This window comes from Castor canadensis, chromosome 3, assembly GCF_047511655.1.
Source record: "Castor canadensis chromosome 3, mCasCan1.hap1v2, whole genome shotgun sequence".
Taxonomy (NCBI): Eukaryota; Metazoa; Chordata; class Mammalia; order Rodentia; family Castoridae; genus Castor; species Castor canadensis.
Genome location: NC_133388.1, coordinates 80,434,444 through 80,460,707, shown reverse-complemented (window position 1 = coordinate 80,460,707; position 26,264 = coordinate 80,434,444). Strand labels below are relative to the sequence as shown.

The 26,264-nt window shown below is 33.4% G+C and overlaps 2 protein-coding genes across 2 annotated transcripts in view; both read left to right on the top strand.

The window, feature by feature from the left end:
- The first annotated feature begins 362 nt into the window (after nucleotides 1-362).
- The window catches only part of LOC109687604 (dual specificity protein kinase TTK-like), a 44,368-nt gene continuing 18,466 nt past the window's right edge, over nucleotides 363-26,264 (top strand). The window contains exons 1-8 of the transcript XR_012446203.1: nucleotides 363-415; nucleotides 14,242-14,343; nucleotides 16,932-17,049; nucleotides 19,210-19,270; nucleotides 19,829-19,949; nucleotides 21,600-21,763; nucleotides 23,468-23,560; nucleotides 24,142-24,285. The gene's annotated coding sequence lies outside the window, so the exon portion shown is untranslated. The remainder of the gene's footprint in view (nucleotides 416-14,241; nucleotides 14,344-16,931; nucleotides 17,050-19,209; nucleotides 19,271-19,828; nucleotides 19,950-21,599; nucleotides 21,764-23,467; nucleotides 23,561-24,141; nucleotides 24,286-26,264) is intronic.
- Nucleotides 8,619-10,770, top strand: LOC141421603 (m7GpppN-mRNA hydrolase-like). Its single transcript, XM_074068254.1, has one exon. The coding sequence runs from the start codon at nucleotides 8,644-8,646 to the stop codon at nucleotides 9,913-9,915; it is 1,272 nt and encodes a 423-aa protein (XP_073924355.1). The 5' UTR covers nucleotides 8,619-8,643; the 3' UTR covers nucleotides 9,916-10,770.

Here is a 26,264-nt window from a genome sequence, read left to right as displayed (position 1 = left end):
GCTGGCGGGAAGTGTGGCTCAACTGGCAGAACACCTGCCTCAAAAGCACAAAGCCCTAAGTTAAAATACCAGTAGAAAAAAGAAGAAGAAGAAGAAGAAGAAGAAGAAGAAGAAGAAGAAGAACAAGAACAAGAACAGAAAAAGACAAAGAAGTGGAACAAACCAGAAAGACAGAAAAGCTTCATCTTCTTTCACTTACAAATCAAAGATCTGACACCACTCCCTCAAGGGAGGCATTTTGAGAGTCCCAACACTGACAGTATTTTTGTTTTGGCTTAAACTCATTGCTTTAGAATGTCTCTAACATTTTTTTCTTCTGTGTTATTATCATTAGGTTCATTGAGAGGAACCAACCATATATTTCTCCTCAAGACAGGGTATTTCAGAAGAATAAAGAGGAAATCAAGACAAAAAGGTAAGAGAGCTACTAGAGGGTAAGGGTCTCAAGTAATAATAATGGTAAAATAACCATAACAATAGTGGTAATATAGTAGTAAAACACATTAAATATCATAATAATAGTGGTAACAGTAATAAAATACTTTAAGTATTATTTTCCAATGAATTATAGGATTAGGTGGCTGGAATTATATATGATCTAAAGAAAACAAATCCAAGAAACATCAATGCCACCTTAACCCCCAAACAAGTGATCCTAATGAAAAATTAAAACATGGGCAAAAGTATACCAGACAAATACAAATAAAAAGAAAGCAAAAATGCTGGTTTTAATAGCAAAAGGTAGACTGCAATCCAAAAGTATTAATCAGAGAATATATAGAAATTTACTGTATAAAAGATCAAAATTAATAAAATTATAGATATCTAAGAATTACAAAGCATGTATCAATATTCATAAACTAGAAGCTGTATGAATAAGAATCAATGAACAGAATACACACTAGATAATAAAATATAATTAACCTCTGCCAATGGCACATCAAGGATTCAAAAATGTAAGAATACAGAACACTTTAATAAAATAATTACTAAAGTGTACATTTGTTAAGTATCCAATGCTAAATTCTCAAAATATCAAAATACGACTTCTTTCCAAATATTAATATAATAAACACTAAAACTAATCATACATTATGCCATAGAGGATATCATATTAAATTCAGAAATTTCTCACAATACACTAAAACTAATTAATAACATCAGAATGGTCCCTTTCACCTAAAAATTAAATTGCTCTTGAACAACTCTTCATAAAAGAAGAGATGCTAACTAAATGACATAATTTCATTTTTAAAACAACAGACTACAGCTGAGGCAGTTCAGAGGAAAATCCAGTCTTAAATGCGTCTGTGATGGAGATTCAAGATGGAGTCGCCAGCTAGGAAGGGATCAACACACCATGGCAAAATCACATTTCCAGCTTCTCTTACCCACTCCAAGCCAGGCAGGAGGTGCTTCTCTTTCCTATTCAATTGCTCCCCAGTTTACATTGTTTTTCTGAATAAATCCTTGCTACACTTAAAAAGAGAAAGAAATAGCTAAAGAAAAATGATATATTAGACAAATGGTTCCAAAAAAACTTCCAAATACATGAAGAAAAATAAGAAGGAAAAACATAGAAAACAAAATTAAACAGATTTTCAAGACAGTAGAACTAATACGTGCCCCCCCAAATTGAAGAAAGTAATTATTTGAAAATAAAATAAAATACAGTACTAGCTACAATACTAGGAAAAATGAAAACTTCATAAAGCATGCAAATTAGAAATAATAAAAGGGATAGTAACTCATAGAGATAGAGAATTAAAAAAAATCATAAAAAGCTGATTTTGCTCAATTTTATCCAAGGAAGGTTGAAACAAAACTATCTAGTAAAAAAGATACCAAAACTAAAAGATATTTAAAAATCTAAAAAGATCCAGTCTCCTCCTCAAACAAATTCTGTTTAAGAAAGAGATAATGGTGTCATATTCCTACTATCCCTGCTTCTTCCTCCACTTGCCAAAAAAACATGAGCTTGTGGAAGAATTTTCAAAAGCTCTTAACAATTACTCCTAAATGCATTCATATTGTCCAAAGTGGAGAAGAGAAGAAGTCATCTAAAGTCTTATGAAGTAAATATTGGTTTCACACACACATCACATCACATCATATCACAAACACACATGAAACATACTAAACTCATATATTACCGATAGAAAAATCTTCATAAACTGTTTGATTTTTAAATTATTTTATTGTTGCACTGGGGATGCATTGTGACATTCACAAAAGTTCTTACATCATATCATAGTCCAATTGATTATATATATATTGATCTTACATCCTACAACTGTGCAAATTCTTTCACTAGTCCTAAAAGCTTTTTCGTGAATTTCTTATGATTTCCATATGTAAGATCATCCCATCTACAGACACAGTTTTATCTCTTTCTTTGTAATCTCGATGCCTTTTTTTCCTTTTTCTTGCCTAATTGCCCTGACTATGAGAACCTCTAGTACTACTCTGGATAGAAGTGGGGAGAGTGGCAATCCTTGTCTTAATTTCTTTTCTGTTTTATTTATTTGGTGTTACTGGGGTTTGAACTGAGGACCTTGCACTTGCTATGGCAAGTACTCTACCACTTGAGCCACATTAGTCTTGATCCTGACTTTAGGAGGAAAGCATTCAGTTTTTCACCATTAATTATTATGTTAGTTGTTTTTTTCTTTTTCTTTCTTTCTTTTTTTAAGTTTATCAAGTTAAGGAAGATCCTTTCTGTTCCAATTGGAGTGTTTTTTTTTTATCATGGTTTTTATGTCTGTTGAGATGATCATATTTTTTTTGGTCTTTTATTCTGTTCTTGTGTATTAGTTATATTTGGTTGATTTTCATGTGTAGAATCATTCTTTTATTCTGGGGATATTCCACTTGATCATGTATGATATTTGTATATGCTCCTGAGTTCGGTTTGTTAGATTTTGTTGGTGATTTTTTTTTTTTTTTGTAATTTAAGGGATATTGGTTTTAGTTTTCCTGTAATTTCCTTGGCTTCAGTTTCAAGATAATATTTACCTTATTGCATGAGTTGAGAAGTACTCCTCATCTGCATTTTACAGTGATTGGGAAGAATTGGTTTTAATACTTCTTTAAATGTTCAGTTGAATTCACCAATGAAGTCATCTGATCCTGGACTTTTCATTGTGGGCATTTTTTTCTTTTTGATTACTGATTAAATCCCTTTACTTATTGTAGGCATTTTCAGATCTTTGTTTTGTATTGTGTAGGTTTTAGTAGTTGTGCTTTCTATTTGTCCTTTCCATCTAGGTTATCAAATTTATTGGTGTACAGATGTATTCATAGTTCATAGCATTCTGATATCTTTTTTATTTTTAGAATGTTTGGTTATAAAGTTGCCTCTTTATTTCCATAATTTAGGTCTGCTCTTTTTTTATAAGAAAGATTCTAGCTAAAAGCTTGTCAGTTTTGATTATTTTCAAAGAACCAACTTTGACTTTTGTTGATTATCTTTATTTTTTCTAGTCATTTCTTTTATTCCCAGACTAATCTTTGTTTTTTTAAAAAGATTTTTATTATCATATTATTGTTCTACTGAGGGTACATTTTGACATATACAAAAGTGCTTACAAATATATCAGTCAAATTCATCATTCTCCTTTATCTCTCCTCCACTCTTCTTAGAATAGAAATCTTTGCTTAAAAAAAATTTTTTTTTTGCTTATTTTGGGTTCATTTTCTCTTCTTTTCTATAGGTGCTTAGAGTAATTTGAGATTTTTTTTTTCCTGTTTAGTCTGTCTTTTGTGTAAAATAGATAGTTCATGTGCTTTAAAAATTCCCTTGTAATTTCCTTTACCGTATTTTTAAAAGCTATTTTCTTAGTGTCTTCGTAGAGTATGATATTATAAAACAATCCTGTTTGTATTAATGCCAGCTTAATTTCAGCATTATTTTAAAAAGTATTGTTTCTTCATAGCTCTCTCTCCTCCCTACACTTTGTGCTATTGTCATTTACGTTGTATCTTTGTATATTGTATACCTCTCAACATAGATTTGTTTTGTTTCTGCTTCATGCAGTTGGAAAAGAAAGAGCTCTTAAGGAAAAAATACGTTCACACTTTATTTATTTATGTAGTTATCTTTGTTGGTGTTCTTATTTCTTGATGTGGATTTGAGTTAGTCAACTACCCTTTCATCTCGGCCTGAATTATTTCATTTTAGTATTTCTTTTTAGGGCAGGTTTCCTAATAACAAACTGTCTTTGTTGTGTTAATCTGAGAATGTCTTAATTTCTTTATTCTTAGAGGATAATTTTGCTAGAAAATAGAATTCTGGTTGACTATCTTTTCTCTGTTAGGACTGTGTTATCCCATTGCCTTCTGGCCTCCATGGTTTCTGTTGAAAAATTAAGGCCTGAGTCTTTTTTGAGGGCCCCTTGCATATGATTAGCGACTTTCTTACTTCCTGTCTCTCCAGATTCATTTCTTTACATTTCAACAATGTATGGTGTGTCTAGATGTGATTCTCTCTAAGTTTATGTAAATAGTTGTTTGTTGTGCATTTTGGATGTACAGATTGATGTTTTCCATCAAATTTGGTAAGTTTTTAGCCATTATTTCTTCATATATTCTTCTTTTATCCTTCCCATCCCACCCCCATTCTGGGACTTATGTGTCTTGATATGCTTCATGAGTCTTCTCTACTTTGTTTTTCTTCATTCTTTTTTGTTTTTGGTCTTTATATTAGATAATCTCAATTGACTTTAATTGCTGTTTTTTCAAAGATATTCTTAATTTTATGAAATATTATCTTCATCATTTTATTTTTCAGACATGGTTTCCTTTATTTTTTTAAAATAGCTAGTTTAAAGTCTTTATCTAGTGAGTCCAAATCTTGACTTCTTCCAGGACAGTTTCTCTTAGCTGCTTTTTTTCTTGTGTGTGGGTCATACTTACATCTTTCATTGCATCTCTGCATCTTTCATAATTTTTTTTCTGTTGGGATCTGGACATTTAAATGATAGTGTTACATCTCTAGAAATAAGATTCTTTCTCATCCTTAGGGTTTGCTGTTTTTTTTTTGTTTGTTTAATGACTTTTCTAAGCTAATTCTGTAAATTGTGACTTCTTTGTCATATTTGACTATTAACATCTACTTAGTTGGGCAGTAGTCAGTGAATACTTAAGCAATTTTCCATTAATGTCTAGAAGCAGTTTTTGCCTAGAGGATCTCCATGTGTTGGTGACATGCTGCCAGTGTTCAGATTGGCAGTTTATAGTGTGTCTTCACTTATGTTTCCTTCTTGTGCAGAATCTCAGCTTATGCCAGAGGTTTTAGCCTTCAAAAGTCTTTTCTGGGTATGTTCATTTGTGTGGCTACATTCACAGGACTATATTAGCAATTTTCAAAAATTCCTGCAGACATCTGCATTAGTCTGCTCCGGGTGCCATCACAAAAGTCTATAGATTAAGTGCCTTAATATCATAAGTTTATTTTCTCACAGTTCTGGAGGCTAGATGTCCTAGAGCATGCTCTGGAAGAGTTGATTTCTGGTGAAGGCTCTCTTCTAGGCTTGCACATGGCATCTTCATATGTTGTCACATGGCCTTAATGCATGTGTGTAAAAAGATTGTAAGCAAGGTCTCTAGGATCTCTTCTTAGAATAACACTAATCCTATTGGATTAGTGCCCACACTTAATGACCTCATTTAACTTTAGTTACTTCCTGAGAGGTCCCCTTTCCAAATATAGCCATACTGGGGAGTAGGACTTCAACAGCTGAATGTTAAGATTTTTTTTCCTTCTGTTGCTTATTTTTATTTTGTACAGTTAGCATCATCTCAGGCAGCCTCAATCAATGTTAAGCAATTATTGCTGATAATTTTTAGTAAATGCCCCTAGGGAAAAGCTTGTTTTCAACAAGCAAGCTTTGACACAGGTCAAATAAAGACATGCATTTCTAGTGGCATTTCCAGGAAAGAACCAGGTCATACAGTGGTAGTTCTTTGGTAATATTGCTCTGTGATTGTTCTTCCTCTCCCCAGTGTCTCCTAGGCTGCTCATTTTCATTGTGATTGTGGATCTGTTGATTTTGGTACAGGTTGATGATCCCTTATCCAAAGTACTTGGAACTTAGAAGTATTTTGGAGTTTGGATGTTTTTAAAAAAATTGGAATATTCATAAATACATAAGGAGATATCTTGAGGTAGAAAAAAACCTAAACATGAAATTCACTTATGTATCATATATACCTTATACACATACCCTGAAGGTAATTTTATTCAGTAGTTTTAGTGTGTTTGCATTTTGATTCTAACGTCACATGAGGTCAGCTGTGGAATTTTCCATTTCATGTCAACATTCAAAAAGGTTTGAATTTTGCAAATTAATATAACCATTATGGAAAGCAGTATGGAGATGTCTCAAAAAGCCAAAGATAGTACTGCTGTATGATCCAGTGATAACTGTCTTGGGCACATATGTAGGAACATAAAGTCAGGATACAATAGAGACACCTGTACACTGATGTTCATCGTAGCACTATTCACAATACTAAGTTCTGCAAATAACCCAGATGTCCTACGACTGATGAATGGATCAAGAAAATATGGTGTATATACACAATGGAGTTTTACTTAACCATAAGGAATAGTGATATGTGGGTGGAAAGTAAATGGATACAATTGGAGGACATTATGTTAAGTAAGTTAGTCTCAGAAAGACAAAGGCTGCATGTTTTCTCTCATGTGGAAGATAGATCTGAAAGATAAACATAAACAAAAACAAATGTGATCATATGCAAATGCATATGTAGAACATGTTTGTAATAGTGGAACTACTCTGTGGAACTCAGAAGGAGGGAAAGGAAAAGAGAGATGGAGCATCAGCAATAGCATAAAACAACATCTGAAGATAGAGGATGTAAGGATATGTATTGAAAGCTATTGAAAAATGGGGGGTCGGAGGTAAAAGGTAGGGGAGAGCAATTGAAGTAGTTGAAGGACTAGTGTAAAGTAGTCTTACAGTGGGGACACAGTGTGAAACCCCTTGGAACATTGACTTAAATATTAATAAGGAAAGACAGGACAGGACTGTATAACAGGTATAGAATGTGTGTGGGTGATACTAGTGGGAGGGGGAGAGTAAAGGAGATTAAGGTGAGGGTATATGGTGGATGGACTTCATTCATCTACTTTTATGAAATAGAACAAAGAAACCTTGCAATTGCTCTAAGTGGGGCAGGGAAGGAGTTGAGGGGTGAGACAGCAAGGGTGATCTAACCAATGTACAATATAAGCCTATTTGGAATTGTCACAGTGAATTCTCCCTGTACTATGAATATATCCTAACTTAAAATACCTCATAAAAACGTTTTGGATTTTGGGAATATTGAATTTTTTGGATTAGGGAAGCTTATAACTTTTAGCTGAAAATTAAAAGCTTCTGTGACCCAAGGCTTACTTGTTTTTTTTAAACCAAGATTCAGTCACTTTTCTTGAGTAAATACATACCAGATTAATGTAAGCCTTTGGCTGATTTCTGGAATTCTGAAAAAGTTGATTTCAATAATTTTTGCTAGACTTCAGATTGCATTTATGGAGGAAAGAATTTTCAGATGTTCTTGTCTGTCATTCCCATTGACCATCACTTTTTCATTTTTATAAAACATTTTCTGTTCTTTTTCTTTGGTAACCTCTTTTCTCCTTCCCTGTTATCTTCCTGTTTCTGTTATTTTGCTTAGGGGCAAGTGTTTAAGATCATTGGCAGTACTTAGGATCAAGAAGGCAATTTTATTTTCCAATTTTTTTGTTTAAGAGCATAAATATTCCATTTTCATACAGTCATACAATGTACATTCACCATATTAGCCCTCCTTCACCCTCTCCATTTATTTTCCCCCTTCTAATTGGTACCCACCCTAAAACAAAACCTGTTTTACCTTCTTGGTCTTCATTTATTTAAGTGAATGTTGACTGTTCAAGGGGATTTTGCCTTGATGTTTCACACATGTGTATATTGTACTTTAATCAGATTAACCCCCTCTAATACTCTCTCTTTCTTCGTGCCCCAGTTCCCTATTATTTAGCAGCTCTCAGTGCATTTTATTACACTATCTTCATACACAGATGCAATATATTTCAATAGTATTTGATTTCTATCATGCGCTTTACCTCTCCTGCCACCCCATAGTCACCTCAGACTCACTGTTATGATCATGCTATCTCTCTCTCCCTCTGTCTGTCTTTCTCTCTCTCTCTCGTGTATGTATATAGGTATATAAGATCATACCTGTATTGATGTAGTTCCTACAGGTCTAGCTTCAACGTAGGAAGGAAAAGATTGTGACCTTTGTCCTTCTGAGCCTGGCTTACTTGACTTAACGTGGATATCTCCAGTTCTATGCCCTTACCTGCAATTAACATAATTTCATTCTTCTTTGGCTGAATAATACTCCAGGATGTGTATGTACTGCAATTCTTTAATCCATGCATCAGTTGTGTGGCATCTAAGGTGTTTCTGAAGCTTGGCTATTGTGAATAGTGCTGGAATAAAGATGGGCGTGCAAGTGGCTCTGTTGTGTACTAGCTTATGAAGGTTATTTTAAATTAAGGAACTTCTATAGTGTTTAGTTTTTAAAGTGTTATTAGGAGAGGATGCACTGCTCCTGCTGCGGGTCCTCATCATGGACACCAAACGGGTGGAGATTCCCGGCAGCGTGCTGGACGATCTCTGCAGCCGATTTATTTTGCATATTCCCAGCGAGGAAAGAGACAATGCAATCCGAGTATGTTTTCAGATTGAACTTGCCCATTGGTTTTACTTGGATTTCTACATGCAGAACACACCAGGATTACCTCAGTGTGGGATAAGAGACTTTGCTAAAGCCGTCTTCAGTCATTGTCCGTTTTTGCTGCCACAAGGTGAAGATGTGGAAAAAATTTTGGATGAATGGAAGGAATATAAAATGGGAGTACCAACATATGGTGCGATTATTCTTGATGAGACACTTGAAAATGTACTACTGGTTCAGGGTTACCTAGCAAAGTCAGGCTGGGGATTTCCAAAAGGAAATGTAAATAAAGAAGAAGCTCCTCATGATTGTGCTGCTAGAGAGGTCTTTGAAGAAACTGGTTTTGATATCAAAGACTATATTTGTAAAGATGATTACATTGAACTTCGAATCAATGACCAGCTTGCTCGTTTGTACATCATTCCAGGAATTCCAAAAGACACAAAATTTAACCCAAAAACCAGAAGAGAAATTCGGAATATTGAATGGTTTTCCATTGAGAAATTGCCTTGTCATAGAAATGATATGACCCCAAAATCCAAGCTTGGTTTGGCACCAAACAAATTTCTTATGGCTATTCCCTTTATTAGACCACTAAGGGACTGGCTTTCTAGAAGATTTGGAGATTCCTCAGACAGTGACAATGGATTTTCCTCAGTTGGCAGCACACCAGCTAAACCCACTGTGGAAAAATTGAGTCGAACCAAATTCCGCCACAGTCAGCAGCTATTTCCTGAAGGTTCTCCTGGTGACCAGTGGGTAAAGCCCAGGCATCCACTGCAGCAAAAGCCATACAGTAACCATTCTGAAATGTCTGATATTTTAAAAGCAAAGAATCAAAATATCAGGGGAAATGGCAGAAAACAGTATCAAGACTCACCTAATCAAAAGAAAAGAACAAATGGAATCCATAGTCAACCAGCAAAGCAACAAAATTCCTCGATGAAATGTGAAAAGAAATTACATCCACGAAAACTTCAGGATAACTTTGAATCAGATGCTGTGTATGACTTTCCTTGTTCCGGTGAAGACGGATCACTAGAACTTGCCGAGGGACACTCTGGGCCATGTAATGGACACTGCAGGTTCCCTTTTTCATCCAGAGCCTTTTTGAGTTTCAAGTTTGACCATAATGCTATAATGAAGATCTTGGACCTTTATTAGCAACAGATGTATTGCAGAAGTCACAAGATCAGAATCCTGTTGCATTTGAGTGGGTGTCTCCTCAAGCCTTACCTTTCTCAGGTGTTTCAAAGAAATGCAGGGAGGCAATGTTTCTGAAGAGATTTTCTGTGCAGAAGAGAAAGTAGAAAGAAACACAAGTTTGCACTGTAAATGCAGTTAAACCTTTTATACAGATTTACCTTTTCAGTGTTTGGAACCAAGGTTTAAGTTGCTTCTTTTCTTTAGAGGGCATTTATTCTGTGTGACTGTGCGTATTATTTTGTATTCTGGTCAAGAAAATAGTGTTTTGAGTCATCAGCTAGTAGCCGAATGAGTGGAATTTCATCATCTCCCCATTTAGTGATTGCAATTATAGTTTATCTACATTGGAATTTTAAAAAGAAACTTAAGACACCAAGTTATCAGTGAGCATCAAAGCTGACAAGACACAGATGTCAAGATTTCAGGTCATCTGTTGTGGTGCCATTTTGCTCATTTTTCTTCTTCTAATCACTGAGACTACAGCACCTGCTCTGCTTGGAGTTGTATTGAGAGGATTCATTTAGAGCCAGCATCTGCAATGTAATATTCATGTGTAAAATGAACTCTTAGCACTTCAGAAGGACAAAGTTTGCAGCCTGGAGAGGAATCAAGTTGGTGGGGAGTTGGAGCTCTAATTTTGAGTTGTACCTCATGGCAGAGAGTTGAATGCTGGAGCAGGGAGCATAGAGGTCTAGACTTTGGGTCATGTGTTTACCATCCTGCCTCCAACCCTTTAGTATTATACAATAATTTTGGTCATGTGAAATTTTCGTACATATTCCAGTTGTGTAAATATGTGTGGAAAACTGACATTATTATTTGACATTGCCTCTCAGTGTTGATCTGTGGAAACTGGTGTTAAATTAGGTTCCAGTTTGCGGTAGTAGCAATGTGACATGCTTTTATCGGCATCCTGAAATCCCTGGATTATGGTGTCAGAAAGGTAGTGCTGTGCAGTTTAACCAAGTGCAAATAAAGCATTTCACTAGGAGAGGATCAGGCTCTAAGCGTAACATACTTAACTCATGCCTAGGAATGTATTTTGTTCCTTCAGGATTCTTAAGTTCAAATAAGGAAGGCAGTGCCCATTTTAAGAAGTATTTCACCTATAATTGAGGACAATCACTGGAGCTTTAAGGAGGCAATACTGTTTTGGCTGCATCTTACCTCATTGGAGCTATTTCTTAGAGGTGGGGATAGAGGAATGTTTGAGTATATGTGTGCATCTGCTTATGTCATGTGGATTTTGAAAGTCTTTTTTTTTTAAACAAGTGATAATCCACAAAGTATATCTCTGCTTATAAATGTTACTATAGAAATCTTTATTCTGTATAGGTAGCCTATTTAATAGGGGATCTACTTAACTCCATGGGACTTTTAAAAGAAGAGCTATTGTAAGGAATTTACTTGGTATTACTGCTTTGCTTTAGCTTTTAAATACCTTGATTTTAAAGGAGAAATTCTATTTATTAATGAAAGTGTCATTTGGTGCTAAGCAGAAGAATCCACAGTTACAGCTGGGTGTTTAGAATTAGGTTATCCAGAATCCTGCATCCTTTTTTTTTTTTTAATGTGACTAATTTGTGAATCCTTCTGTGATCTTTGCTTTTTGATGCATTATGTGATTGCATTTGGAAGCCCTTACTGTTCTTTTCAGAAATATAGCTGCTTGCTCAGGTCTCCTTGAGCCATATTTATAGTTGGTCCCAGCATTCCAGATTTCTCTTAAATGGTTAAGGGAGTAAAAACTTACTGTGCCAGGCAGATGAATCATTTTCACTCACTGTCATCTGGAAACCATTTAATTTTTAGCGTGTGTTTGTTCATTTTTTTCTTTTTAAACAAGTACTTTGGTCAGTCTTTCTGGTGCCTATGGAGGTAGATTTTCCAGCTCTCACTACTTAAGCAAAAGAGATTAGGGTTAGTTACAAGAAGGTATGACCTCTATTGTAGTTGACATTTTGAACAAACAAATTATCTTTTTAATTACAACAGTTATTGCTGTTGTGCTGCTTCATTTAATGCACTGTGGAACAAAACAAAGGTGTGGATGGGATGTGATTGTAATGTGAGGCTTTTAGCATTCAACAAGTTGAGGTTAAAAACATGAAAGGTGAGTTAAAATTTGTGTGTATGATGTGACTTAACTATGCAGAAAATGTTTAATTCGAATGTACCTGTTTTGTGTACTTCTGTTGTGTAACATCTCTCAGTGTTCAGGTTATCGAGAGTGAAGCCATGCTTTACCGCAGTACTAGATTGCTCCTTTGAAATACTCGAGCATGGTTTGAGGAAATCTGATGATAAAGAAGTATGCTGATATGCAATAATATACTTCCATTGCTGCATTTTTAAGAAGCTATGTGAGAACAGTAGTTGTGTTGTCTTCATTTTGTTTTATGTGTTTGAGAGGTTAGGTCTTAGAATTCACTTTTAAATGTTTTTATGTTCCAACCATGTGTGTTCCAAGGTGCAGTGCACTGTGAATCTTTTTTTTTTTAATTTTTTAGGTGCTTTTATGTATAACTTTAATGATTCATAGGATATTAAATGAATTGTTTTTTGTACTTAACCATTGTAGTCCAAAAGATATGGGTACAGTTTACATGCTTTTCATAAGTTTTTTTGTTAAGAAATAGCAAATGAATGAGTATAGAATTTCAAATAGTGATGCCCTCCTGAAACATGACCATTTGGAGAGGTCTGACAACCTAGTAAATCTCTGTTAGCTTGGGTGAAATTTGGTTAACCATGTTGGAAAATTTAAGTTCCATTTTTGTAGTAATATATAAAGAACAAGTCTCCCAGTACTGTCAAAAGGAATTGTGGTCACTACTTGCTGTTTTGAGCTTTGAATATCATTGTTTTTGTATTAAATATTAATTAGTAAATACAGATAATGAAGATATATAACATTAATTTTATGCTATAAGATTGGGTTGTACTTTTTCTTTTGAAGGCATTAATAATTTGTGGGTAATGTCAAAAAGAACTCAAATCTAAGTGAATGACATACTTTCACTATAGGAATTAAATTTAAATTCCTTTATGAAACAGTATACTGTGTTTTCTAGAAAAGTTAAGGTTTGAGTGCCTGTGTACATTAAAATCATTTAATTATCAATTCCCTTAATTATCCTCTCTCCCCCAATATCTAGTTGAATAGTACGAAAGCAAAAATCAATTAAAAATTAGCCTTTTTGCCAAGTTGTTTTTTTTGGCTTTTTATCTTTATCCCAGTGCACCTCCCTGCTCATAGATTTTGTTTTGATGTCTGTTATGTCTTTATATTCTCTGAAGCAGTATTTTCTTTATGTATTAATCATAGTTACAGTCATTAACACTCCTTCATGGTTTTGGCTTAGATAATTTTCTAGCCTTTGGGAAGGGGTTCGTATGTATTATTGTAAGTTTAAATTGATGTTAAGTAAAGCAAACCATTATTTTGTCTGATGATATCCTTTAACTTTATGTACCTGACTCTAGGTAAACAATGTTAGTAAAACAATAGTTTGTTAAACCTTATTCCTGAAAGCCTTGTAAAGCCTAGGTAGAGTTTCTAATTTTTTTTTGTCCTGAGACTGTAAAGTACATTTGTATAGTTGCCAAAAATTCTAAAAATGAGTTTATGATGAAAAAAAAATAAAGTGTTATTAGATGATAAATTGTGTTTTAAATAAGAACGTGTTAAGAGCTCCCATATATAAAGATGTATCTCTATATAAATATATCCCCCATGTGTGAAGAGAAATATTTCTCAAACTAATAAATAGAATGGAAAGTCAAATCTCAGCATCATACTTAAACACACACATATATAGATATTCTAATAGTCTTCTACACTGAAATCATCACCTCAGTTTGGCTTCCCATGTGAACCAAAGCATTTTTGCTTTCATTGTTGTGCTGGCTGGGGTACATTGTGGCATTTACTAAAGTTCTTACAATATATCAAACAGGTCATACTTAAATTCACCCCCTCCACCATTCTTCTTCATCTTGCTTTCCCCCTATTCCTGGAATAGTGTCAACCAATTCCATTTTTCCATTTACATACATGTATACACAGTGTTTGCACCATATTTTGGTATATATTTTTTTCAGTTTTCTAATGAAAAGATAGACATATTTTGATGTATTTAGTATTGGTCATAGTAGCCATTCCAACATGTAGAGCATAATCAGAATTTTCTCTTTCCTATCTTAACGTTTAATTTTTTTCCCCAGGTATAATGATTACAAAGTAATAGAGAGTAATATTTGTTTTCTTTTTCTTTCTGTTAGAATCTCAAAATGTGGATTTTATTTGTAGTGTTCTTGTAGTGGCTGATCAACTTCTCATAACTCGATTGAAAGAGATTTGTGAAGTAGCATTAACTGAAAAACGTGAGTAACTTTAAATTAGAGCATTAGCATGTTTTCAGATTGGTTCAGGATTACTGTATTATATTAGTGTTATTACTCATTATGGTAAAATACACCACTATTTGTACCACAGAAAATGTCAAAAAATTTAAATTATTGCATGCTATCATTTGTAAGCATATCCTTACCTCAGAAATGCAAAAGTATATACATCTTATACTTGAAAGATGGTGTTAACTTTTTATTGAAATGTCATAGAGCCATGAATAATAGTGATGATATGAAGTTTATTTGAGAACCTGCAGTTTGAAAGCAGAATTTTTTTACCCTTATTCTGTTCTTGATTGTGTCTCTGATTTTAGCTCTTGATTGTATCTCTGATTTTATCTACTATTTGCTGGAATTTTTCTCTAATTCTTCTGTGAATAATGTCAATAAACCATATCTATTATCTCTCAAAACATTCTGTTTTTTATTTTGGTTATTTCAAGGCTATTCTTAACACTCAACTTTGAAATCCAAAATTGCTCTTTTATTTGTCTTTTGTCCTTTATGCTCAAACTCTTTCAGGTATCAAAATTGATGTGTCTTCATGATAAAAGCGAGAGCACACAAGGGAGGGGTGAGGATAGGTAAGACACCTAAAAAACTAGCTAGCATTTGTTGCCCTTAACGGAGAGAAACTAAAGCAGATACCTTAAAAGCAACTGAGGCCAATAGGAAAAGGGGACCAGGAACTAGAGAAAAGGTTAGATCAAAAAGAATTAACCTAGAAGGTAACACACACGCTCAGGAAATTAATGTGAGTCAACTCCCTGTATAGCTATCCGTACCTCAACTAGCAAAAACCCTTATTCCTTCCTATTATTGCTTATACTGTCTCTTCAACAAAATTAGAAATAAGGGCAAAATAGTTTCTGCTGGGTATTGAGGGGGTAGGGGGGAGAGAGAGGGGGCGGAGTGGGTGGTAAGGGAGGGGGTGGGGGCAGGGGGGAGAAATGACCCAAGCCTTGTATGCACATATGAATAATAAAATTAAAAAAAATTGATGTCTTAACTGTAGGTCACATTTTCCCATCTTCTGATTCTCAGTTACTATGCTAGTTAGGTCTGGTATCCATTTCTTTTGTGCAGAATCACGGTAGTCTTTAAATGCTTTTCCTCCCTTCTACTTTCTTTAATCTTGCTATAGGAAGTAATTGTGTGTTCTTCATGTTTAGATATTTTTAGTTGCTTACTCTAGAATGAAAGTTAAATTTTCTTAGCCTTAACACGGAAGGTTTATGGTTTTCTAATTTTATATTTCTTTTGCTTCATTGTTACTTTAGGAAGCATGAAGGAAATTCCTGTCAAATTCTTCTGATTTGTACTTAGATGACTTTACTTAGCTCCATTATCTTTTTTTGAGCACTGTAGATCATCTTGTCCTTGGTTATCAGTGAGAGAAAAATACCCTGGATCTTTTATAGGCAAGAAAAAAACATATTAAAATAAAGGGCAGCATATAATACATATATTTACATATAATACTTTCACTTTTTTAACTGACTTTCCTGATCTCCCTTGGATATTCTTTCTTGGCACCTGCTGCATAGTTGCCTCTATTTATTAAGGAATTCCATGATCTTCCTAGAAACTAGAAAAAAAATTCCACAGAAGTTTGATCTCTGGTTATTGGGCAGTGTGTATATCTTTGTTCCCAACTGAAGAATTCTAGGAAGTTTTTTATATGATCCAATATTATTAATTCTGTGAGATGTGAGATGTTTTCATCATCTGTTGAAACTAGGTTAGTCAGGGGTAAAGCAGAAACCATTATTGACTGCAATTGCAACTTTTGATAAAATACAAAAGAGAAGAAATAAAAAGATAAGTAGAAGCCAGGTTCAGAAAACAACTGTATTCCTCTGCTGACTGGGACTCAGAGTAAGACAAAGAACAGAGAGGTTCAAGAAGTTGCAGTTTTGTGCTACATAGGTAGAATGTTCTTGAAGGGTCTCTAGCAGAATCAGATACTTCACATCTAAAATTAATAGGATGGTTACTAAATTCACTCTTTTGTACAGTATATCAGATTCTGAGCTGGCATGGGTAATATTTTGGTAAGAGTTAGATGTGTATTCCAAACACACACACACACACACACACACACACACACACACACACACACACACACACAAATATATAATGCCTGATAGATTAATAAACATTCATTCATTTTATAGAATTATTTCATCTGTTTCTCTTAGTCTTAAGAATATCTCTTTTGGTTTTATGGAAGCGGGAATAGCTATAAATAAAAAGGAAAGTTTAATTAATGAAAGTTAAAAATATTAAATTGTTAGGAGTGTTGTTAGTACTTACATGTTTGCCCTTTCCATATTTGCTTTGCTTAAAATGTTTGTATATGCATGCCTTTTGAAAGTACTCTAGCGTACTGTAATGGCAAATGAATCCTTCATTTGTCCAGTATAAGTTGCTTTTGGTAACAAAATACTTTCAGTTTCCTTGTTCTAAGTGTTCAAATATGACAACTTTCAAAACCAATATATTTTATCTACTGTAATGTGCCTTTCATCTAATTTTGCAAATCTTTTCTTTCTTTGTAGTTACCCTTAAGAATGCTGCTATGCTGTTGGAATTTGCAGCAATGTATAGCGCTGAACAGCTGAAACTGTCTTGTTTACAGTTTATAGGACTGAATATGGCAGCTTTACTTGAAGCGAGGTTGGCTGAATACATCCATTATATGACTTCAGCAAAAGCAAAATAAAAGATATGCTATAATTTAAAAATGGATATTTACCTGGAAACAGTTTGATAAATGCTAATAATTTAGAATTCGTACAGATTTTAAAATTAGAGGAATGTTGGAAATGTCAGTTATTTTTATTACTGATTTTGGGTTTTTGAGACAGGATCATTATGTTGCCTGGGTTGGCCTCAAACTAATGATCCCCCTACCTCAGTCTTCTGAGTACTGGAATAGGTGTGTGCCAGCAGGCCTGGCTGGGAATGATTTGTTTTTTTAATGAAAAACTTCATACTTTACAATCACATATTAGGTCAAACTATTGCTTTTTTCTCACTAAAAAGTTAGTGGTAAGAGAAATGAGTCTATATTGGTGATTATAGATGTTTGATATTAAAATCCTAGTGTCAATTTGCATTGTAAGGATTTATCATCTAGTTCATTTCTTTATTTTGTTCAGTAATAATAATAATAACTAATACTTAGTGCTTACTTTGTACTTGCTTTTGTGTTTTGCTTCAATGATTATAACAATAATTATTGCTTACTATGTAGTGGGTATTTTTCCAAAATACGTTAGATTAATTTGTATAACTTTCATGAAAACTGTGTACAGTAGGCTCTGTTAATATCTTTTTATTACAAATGAGGAAACCAAGAGACCCTTTTTCTTTTGGAAAAGAACCAAGAAAATTTTGGTTTATATTGTTACTATGTTAACAGCTTTTTAATAACTCACTTTTCAAAGTCTTTAATCAAACTAATTCCAAAACATGATTGAAAAGTAATGTTCTGCTGTTTCTTGGAGATGAATCACTAATGTTCTTAAAATTGTCAGGTAGAACTCAATTAGGAGAAAATTCTTTTGCTATTTAAGCTCTATTATTTTGTGAAAAAAATGCTTTTAAGTGAAAATCAATGTTATGAAATATTAGACAGTGTTATTTTAAAATGCATTTGATACCTAGTCAGAACCCGGCTAGATTTTCAGACTAAATTTAATTTCATTGCTACATTGTTTTAGTGTTTCTGTTGAAAACATTTTTATTACTTTCTATTGCCAAATTAATATCATTTGGTTTGTCAAATAAGAATCAACCAAAAATAAAATAAACATCAACTCTACCTAAAATCATATATTGGAGGGCTGGCAGAGTGGCTCAAGTGGTAGAGCATCTGCCTAGCAAGGGTGAGGCCCAGAGTTCAAATCCTAGTACCACCGAAAGAGTAAATAAATACTATATTAGAAAGTGATGTGTCACTATTGTTCAACTATTATCTTGGGACAGGTGTTTCAGCTGAACCACTTAAGGATAGTACTTGTGGTGATGTCTCATATAGTTTTGCTTAAGTAGACATACAAGTTCAGTCAAAGATTTATACAAATTAAGTTCTTAATCACATATGAGTTTGCTAGAAATATAAATAATATGTGCAGAGCACTAAAATTGATGTAGCATCACAAGTTAATGTATCATTTATTATCAGTGTTGAAAACTGATTTAGTACAGATTTGAATATATAAGTAATTTCATACTAGGTGTAGAAATTGCTTTAAAAACATGTATACACATACACACAAAAATGTACATACACAAATATATATATTCATACACACATACAGAAATAGAGTATGAATTTTTACAATTTCCACTGATGCCTTATAATACCTGTATGGAACCTGAATGAAATGCAGCTGATACAGTCCAAACTTCATTTTGCACATGAAGATGGTAAACCCAGAAAAAAGTTGAGTTATTCAAAGTCATGCAGGTAGTGGTACAATGATAATTCTGGATAGAATTTGCTTATCCTGATACATAAGCCATTGTTAATTCAGTGTTGTAATTTATGGAAAATGAATACTTACTATTTTGTTAAAATAGAAAAGATTCTTTGTAAACTTATTTGTATAAGTACTTGAGTTTTTTTTCAAGATATTTGTCTCTTAGGTTTGCTGTTTACTTGAAATAACATAATTACTATGTATTTCCAAAAGGTTTTTATAGTAGACAGTATATATAAGCTTGAAAAATAATGTTGTTACTTATTTGGCAATTTGAAATATTTGTACATATTTGAAAATCTTGGCAGCTATTAAATTGAGTGTTATAATTTTATTTCTCATTTTTTAGGTCTCTTGATGTTTTAAGTGATGACGTTTTGAAGGATCTTTCTGTATTTTACCGAAAAGTGGTAAGGTTTGTGTTCTTCCAGTGAAGATTTAGTGGCCATAATATTATCATCTAAATAAATTAGATCAGATTTCACAGTGGAATAATTTCTTAAGGAGTGCATATACATTAGGATCTTTTAGAAATGAGAAAATGGAATTTCTTTTGGATACCAAGATGAGTATGGTAATCTAAATTGAAGATACTTAATGATAGGATTTGTATCTATATTAATTCACTTGTAAATAAAACTTACTGAAAATTTCAGAGTTTTTCTTACTTACCAAAGGTCAGGACAGTGCAGGAACAGGGATTCACATGACCTAACAAATGGACTAGTCTGTACTTAATAATAAAGTACAGCTTTTATGCAAGGTAGGTTTTTTTTTCACAGTTTTATGAAATACACTTTTTAATGAATCTAATCAAATTTTTCTTCCCTTGTGAATTTAGGAAGTTACTAGGCATTCTAGATCTTTTCTAGTTATTGTCACCATATACTAAAACAGATGGAATATTTTATCTATATTTTAAATCTTTAAAAATTTTGTATTTAAAAAGTGACATTTTTATTCTACAGATTCCAGCAATGGATAGAAGAGTCATTACACCATACCAAGAAGGACCAGATATCAGCCATTGGAAGTAGAGGATGGAGATGTCTTTTTGAAAGAAGAAATAAATATGGAACAAAGTTGTTTGTAAGCTCTGTTTCTTTCCTTCTCTCCTTTCTGTTCTTCCTTCTTTCTTCCCTGCATTCTGGGACCTGAAACTTTTGTCTTGATACTGAAATAAGAAATTGAGGAATTTTGACATAAGAAATACATATTTCTGTTCATTCAGAGTCTTGATATATTAAAGAAATAATTGATATTTACATATTTGATATTTTAGGTCTTAAGAAATTTAAAGTATAAAAAGAAATTTAAATATATTGGGTTAAATAAGTACATTTATCTTACCTACCTCTGCCAAACATTTTTAAAAGGTCTATTTCAGTAGAGCAGAGAAAATAGGAAAGGAACAGGCAATAATAATGGGATGTTAATAGTTTTGGAAGCTGCAAAGTAGTTGCTGAGCAAGACAATTTTAGAACAGAAAAAGCTAAAACAATTCTGAAAATGCTTAAGACATAGTAGTAGCAGGGTGATGAAGGCTAGAATGAATACTTGGATTTAGGGAGCATTAGATCCCTGGTCCCTCATGAAGCCCTTCAGTGAATGATTGATTGCCCCTCCTCTGTCTTGTCAGAGGAACTCTAGACACTTGTCCTTGAGAGAGGTTGAACTACAGAGGCTCCAACGAGGAGTGCATCAGCCACAGGTGAGGTATAGTTTTTCTAGTTTTGGATCTTTTAATGGCAGTTTTGAACCCTTTATAAATATTACTTCTAACCTTTCTAATCTTTAAAACTATGAAGACATATTGAGAAAAACATTTGTAGTTAAATTGCTGAAATATATTTTGGGAAATTCAGTTAATACCAGATAAAATTTGTCCAACGAAAATGATTTTGAAAGTAAGCCAAATTTCAAATTCTGCGAAGGGTCTTTCTTTCATGATGTTAACTGGAGCTGAATGAGGTAGAACGATTGAGTTCTTCTAGTCTAGCACAATTAACTTTAAGCTGTATGATTACTATTGTGGTTAACTCTGAGAGGGGCATCCTTAACATCTCATTCCACAGTTGTTAATCTAAAAGATAGGAAATTCTACAGTGTTCTAGGCTCCATGGTGTTTTTACTGTAAAGAAGTTTGGCGGCGGGGGGGGGGGGGCAATTGTTAATTCTCATAAGGTTGGTCTGGAAGACAATTGAGGCTTAAAGGAAGGTCGGAGGCATATTGTGAATGTTTTGCAATAATAGAATATGATCCTGACAGTGGAAATGCCATTTTAATAATGTTTTTGACCCATTATAACAGAAATAGTTTTAGGGTCCCCTTTGAATTGTCAGTATTACTTGACTTTAATTTTATTCAGAATACTTTAATTATATTCAGTGAATTATAGGACATTTATACCAAACTTCCATTTTGTGGTCTATCTGAAGTCATGAATATTAATTTAAAAATAACTGCATCATATCTTACATGTACAACTTTCATTTAAAACATTTTATTTAATATTTGTGTAAATATAAATTTAATATGCAAACTCATTTCCCATAATAATCCCTCTCCCTCATTCTCTGTACTTAAAGCAATAAACTATAGAAGAGCATGTATTGAAAATGCTAGGTGATTTTATCACCATAGGATTTTTAATATTTATTAAGTATCTACTGTATATTAGTGACTAAAGTATGCACCTACTATTGCTGACTCTTTAAATTTGTTTTTCCTTCCCACAGGGGAAAATTAAATCATATATTAATGGTACACCTCCGACGTATTCTAGGGAAGATTTTAAACCATGGGAAAAATCACCAACACATAAAATATCTGCTCCACAGCCCATTCCCAGCAACAGAATTGATAATACAAGCTCTTCCAGTTGGGTTGCTGGCTCTTTAAGGTAGGATTTGCATTTTGTTTTGTATCTCTCTTTCTAAGAAATTGCCATCTACTTTTAGTCAAATGAAAAATTTTAGTGAAGCACATTAAATATTAGTCTGATACACGGAAAATTATCTATACATATAAAAATTGCTGATCAATTATGATAGGCATGTTCCCCCTGGGGCAAAATTAATGTTTGTATTAACACCAGTAAATAGTAGCAAATATTTTATTTTTACTTACATGTAAGTATATATTTAAGTCTATATATATGTGACTTACAGCAGCAATTTTTTTGTAGTTGATACATTAGTTAAAACTCCCCCCTTGGTACAGGTGAGGATGGGGAAAGGTAGATTTATGTTAGGTACTAGGCTATAGTTACTTTGAAGAAAGACATTCTGGTGTTCTTAATGTACTGTTTATTTAAAAAATAAAAAGCTAGAACGAAAGGTTTTTAGTGTTTTCCCTATAAAGAAGTGGTACAAGCCAGGTGCCTGTGGCTCACCCTTGTAATATTACCTACTTGGAAGGCTGAGATGGGGAGGATTGCAGTTCAAGGTTAGTCCAGGCAGATAGTTTGTGAGACCCTGAAATAAGCAGAAGAGAATGGCTAGACATGCGGCTCAAGCTGTAGAGTGCCAGCTTTGCAAGTGTGCAGCTCTGAGTTCAAACCCCAGTCCCACCAAAATAAAGTGATACATATTTGAGGTTACAGGCTTGCTGCTAATTGAGTTGTTAACTGACTTGTTATTGTCATTTGGACTGTTTATGTAATTTATTTGAAAAATGCTGTCTTTTGCAGTTGGAACAAAGATTATGTTTCATAGTCTAAACGCTGTTCATAAGTTAGTCTCACTTTTGCTGTTCTAAGTAAACAAATTGGAACATACATAATTTGTGGGAACACTTAGAAACTGTCTTTTAATTGCTAATGTTAGAATAGCTTACTAAACATGTTTAAAGAATACCTTGGTATAAAGCCAACCAATATAGGTTGGCTATCAATTTCAGTACAGTGTCTACTAACAGTGTTTAGCAATATGATCGGTATTTTCAGTATATACACAAACATTTCTACATTCACTCTGAAGTATTACCTAGCAGGAGTAGTGATTAGAAGTTCTTATTGAAAGAAAATGAAGTAAACAGGTTGCCCTTTCATATGCAATAATATGATTTCTTTTTAGGTGTATCATAAATTTCACTTAGATAAACTATATCTAAAGATTGTAGGATTCTTTTCTTATGATGCAACTCCCTCTGGTGGGTATCCAATATTGTTCAGCACTCCTCAAATTTTCTGATAAATCTCTGGTTTTTGTTACTACTAGATAGTAGTAAGTTGTAAAAAAAAAATAGAAAGGAAAGAATTTTCAACTTTTATTCATTCCAAAGAATAAGAATTTAATTAGAACTTTAGTGAGTTCTTTTGCCTAATTTAGGCAACCTAAGAATCTACTATTGTTTGACTTTTTATTTATGTTTTAGAATTCCAGATTTATACTTTATGAATTTAGATGCACTTAAGTTGTAATTATGTATGCATATATAATAGCAGCTTTCACTTAAAATATCCTTTTTGTGTTGGCTGCAGCTGACAAATCTAAAGTATACTTTCATCATAAATCTTACATATCATGTACAGTTTCAGTTAAGTTTGAGGTTGGGCTTGATAGATAAACTGAATGCTTGGTAAAATTTTTTTTATGTCTTTTAGTCCTGTTAGTCCTCCTGTTGTGGATCTCAGAACCACCATGGAAACAGAAGAAAGTAGACAAAAATGTGGAGCTACACCAAAGTCAAATTTAGGGTTGGTTAAAAAAAATCAAAAAAGAAACGATCATATGGTATTATATTTCTGCCATGAAGAATTGGAAAGATCTGTTGTATCTTTGCTGTTATTTTTCTGCATTTTAATGTAATAGCTCTAAACCTTTTTATAGGATACTTAATCTTTATAATATTATTTTTAAATATGTGCTAAAGATTGAGTCGAGTTTGTAGATCAGTTCTTATTGAACACAGTATTACATGTTAGAAACTTACCTCTAAAATGATCATTGCTGGCTATTTCTAAAAAAAACCCTCAAGATTTAAGCCTTGTGGTGCACATTCCCCTGGAAAAGTATTATATGTAGGAGGGTTCATATATAGCAATTACTTGTTCACTTATAGTATAAACTGATAATTATCATTATTGAAACTTAACATTGTAATCCAAAAATTGTAAAATCACAATAAATAGAATATATCATCTGTAACCTTCATTAAGCATAAAATGATGTTAATTGGTTTAATTTTATTTATAGTAAAATGATTTTTCATAAAATAAACTTTCTCAGAATCAGTGAAACCAGTGAACTAATTGGTTTAATCTAATATAATTTTTAGAAAAATGATTTCCCATGGAGTTAAACTTTCTCAGAAGCAACGAAAAATGATTGCATTGCCTACCAAAGAAAGCAATTCAGGAATGAATAGCATGGAAACAGTTTTAACTACTCCTTCAAAGTTACCCAAACCAGCGAATGCATGGTATGCTCTTATTTTTATTAAATCATTGTAGGTCTTGATGTTAGCTTTTAAGGTTGTTTTAGGCTCCTGAGTTTCTCCCCTACCTAAAGTATTTTCAAATATTTCTTTCCCCCCTTTTCTTTTAAGTTAAACATTGGAATTTGAGGAACAAGAACTTTTTTTCCCTTAATTTTGGCTGTATTAACATTATAAACCACTGCTTCCAAATGTGGATTTTTCATATGTGGGTATAGTATCTTCTTCATATTCTGCAACTTCCCTTGCCAAAGTGGTTTAAAATAATTTTACCTTTTCACTTCTTAATAAGAAATAAAATGTGTTACAGTAAATTTCATAAAAGAACACTTTACTTTTAGTACATTAATCTCTTTATTTTTCTGCATGTACCGTAAGTATCTTCACATGGTTAAAATCAAACCTTTTTGTACTTTTTGAAGAGGTGTTACTTAACATTGTGTCACATAAGTTTTCTCCATCATAATTCACCCCACAGTGGCAGCATTAGTAGGAGTAACCTCCAGAGGGTAAGAAAACAGTTCCATTTTGTTTGCAACTCAGAATATCTGGAAACTGAGTCTAGAAGAGCAGTTGATGGATAGACTGAAGGGTAAGGAAGAAATAAAAAGAACCCTCTTTCTCTCACAAGGACTGAGGAGGGTATTTGTAGCTGTCCTTAGTTTGGTGAATTCCTTTGGTGTTTCTAATGTCACATTAATCTATTTGTAAGAAGGAATATTCTTCCCACTGAAAATGTAAATTATTTTGAAGAGAACAGCAACTCATTTTATTATCATGTTACCAGTGGAACTGAATCAGTACCTTTCAGAACCTCTAGTAAATTCGAAGCATGATCACTGAAAAAGAAAATGAAACAAGGAATGGGAAACCCCAATTAGAGGATAAAGAGGGTGCAACTTGAGAGAATGGGTTTAGTGGAAACTTTAAATTCATCAGTATTTGTTAAGTGCCTTCTACATGCAAGGTTCTCTGCTAATTTCTGGTGACAACTCATAAATCTTTGTAAGATTTATGGTGTATTGGTTGCAACACTGAGTTACTTTCTCTAAACACTGGACAAGATCAAGAAGAAAAAAATTTTTGAGACAGTTGTCAAGATATTAAATATTACTGTAATTTGAGAAAACTAACAGAACATGAGGATGCTTTGGGCTTAGTAATCAAATTTAGCTGTGCAGTTTCCTTATTTAAAGGCAAAAAGGTAAATGAGGAAGTTTCAGTTCTCCTGGAAGCATCTTTCTTAGAGCTCTGTGTTCTTTGGTCTCTTGTCAGTCTTTTCTAGGCCTGCTTGGGTATATGTCATCTTGAGGCTTTCCTTAATTATCACGTAGGAAATTTCCTTTGCTTTCCTCTGTTGTCAGGTCTTGTTTCCATGTCCTGTGTTTTTCTATTTAGTTTGCTCTTTGTTTTGATGTAGTATAACTTGAGTAGTTTTCTGGGAAAGAATGTACAGCACATACATTTTTGGAGTTCTTGAATCCATGCAAATGTTTTTATTCACTCTTGTCTTTATTCTTGACTAATAGTTACATTGAAACAGCATTCTAGATTCGAAACTATTTGGAGAATTTGTTCCATTTTCTTTCTGCTGGTGTGTTTGGGAATTCTAATACTGTTTGATTCCAAATTCTTTTTACATTACTCCTTATTTTCCTTTTTCTACCTTTGTTTTTTCCCCCTGGAAGCTTATACAGCCTTTTCTTTACCCCTAATGTTCAGAAATTTTGCACAATATAGGTCTGATTAGAATTCCACCTGTACCACAGACACCCATGACAGTGACTGAGACACCTGTCAGAGGTTCACTCCCTGCTTTATCTGATAGGGCAAGGTTGTTTAGGGAGTGTCCAGCAGCTCAACTAGTCCTGTCAGTATCCACAGATGCCTCTGGGGTGAAGAAGTGGGCAATAAGGGTTCCTGTCCTCTAAAAACAGCCAGGGTGAGGAAAAACTAAGAGGCCC

Excerpts from the sequence above, each read along its gene's own strand:
- LOC141421603 (XM_074068254.1), top strand. The coding sequence starts at position 8,644 with ATGGACACCAAACGGGTGGAGATTCCCGGCAGCGTGCTGGACGATCTC.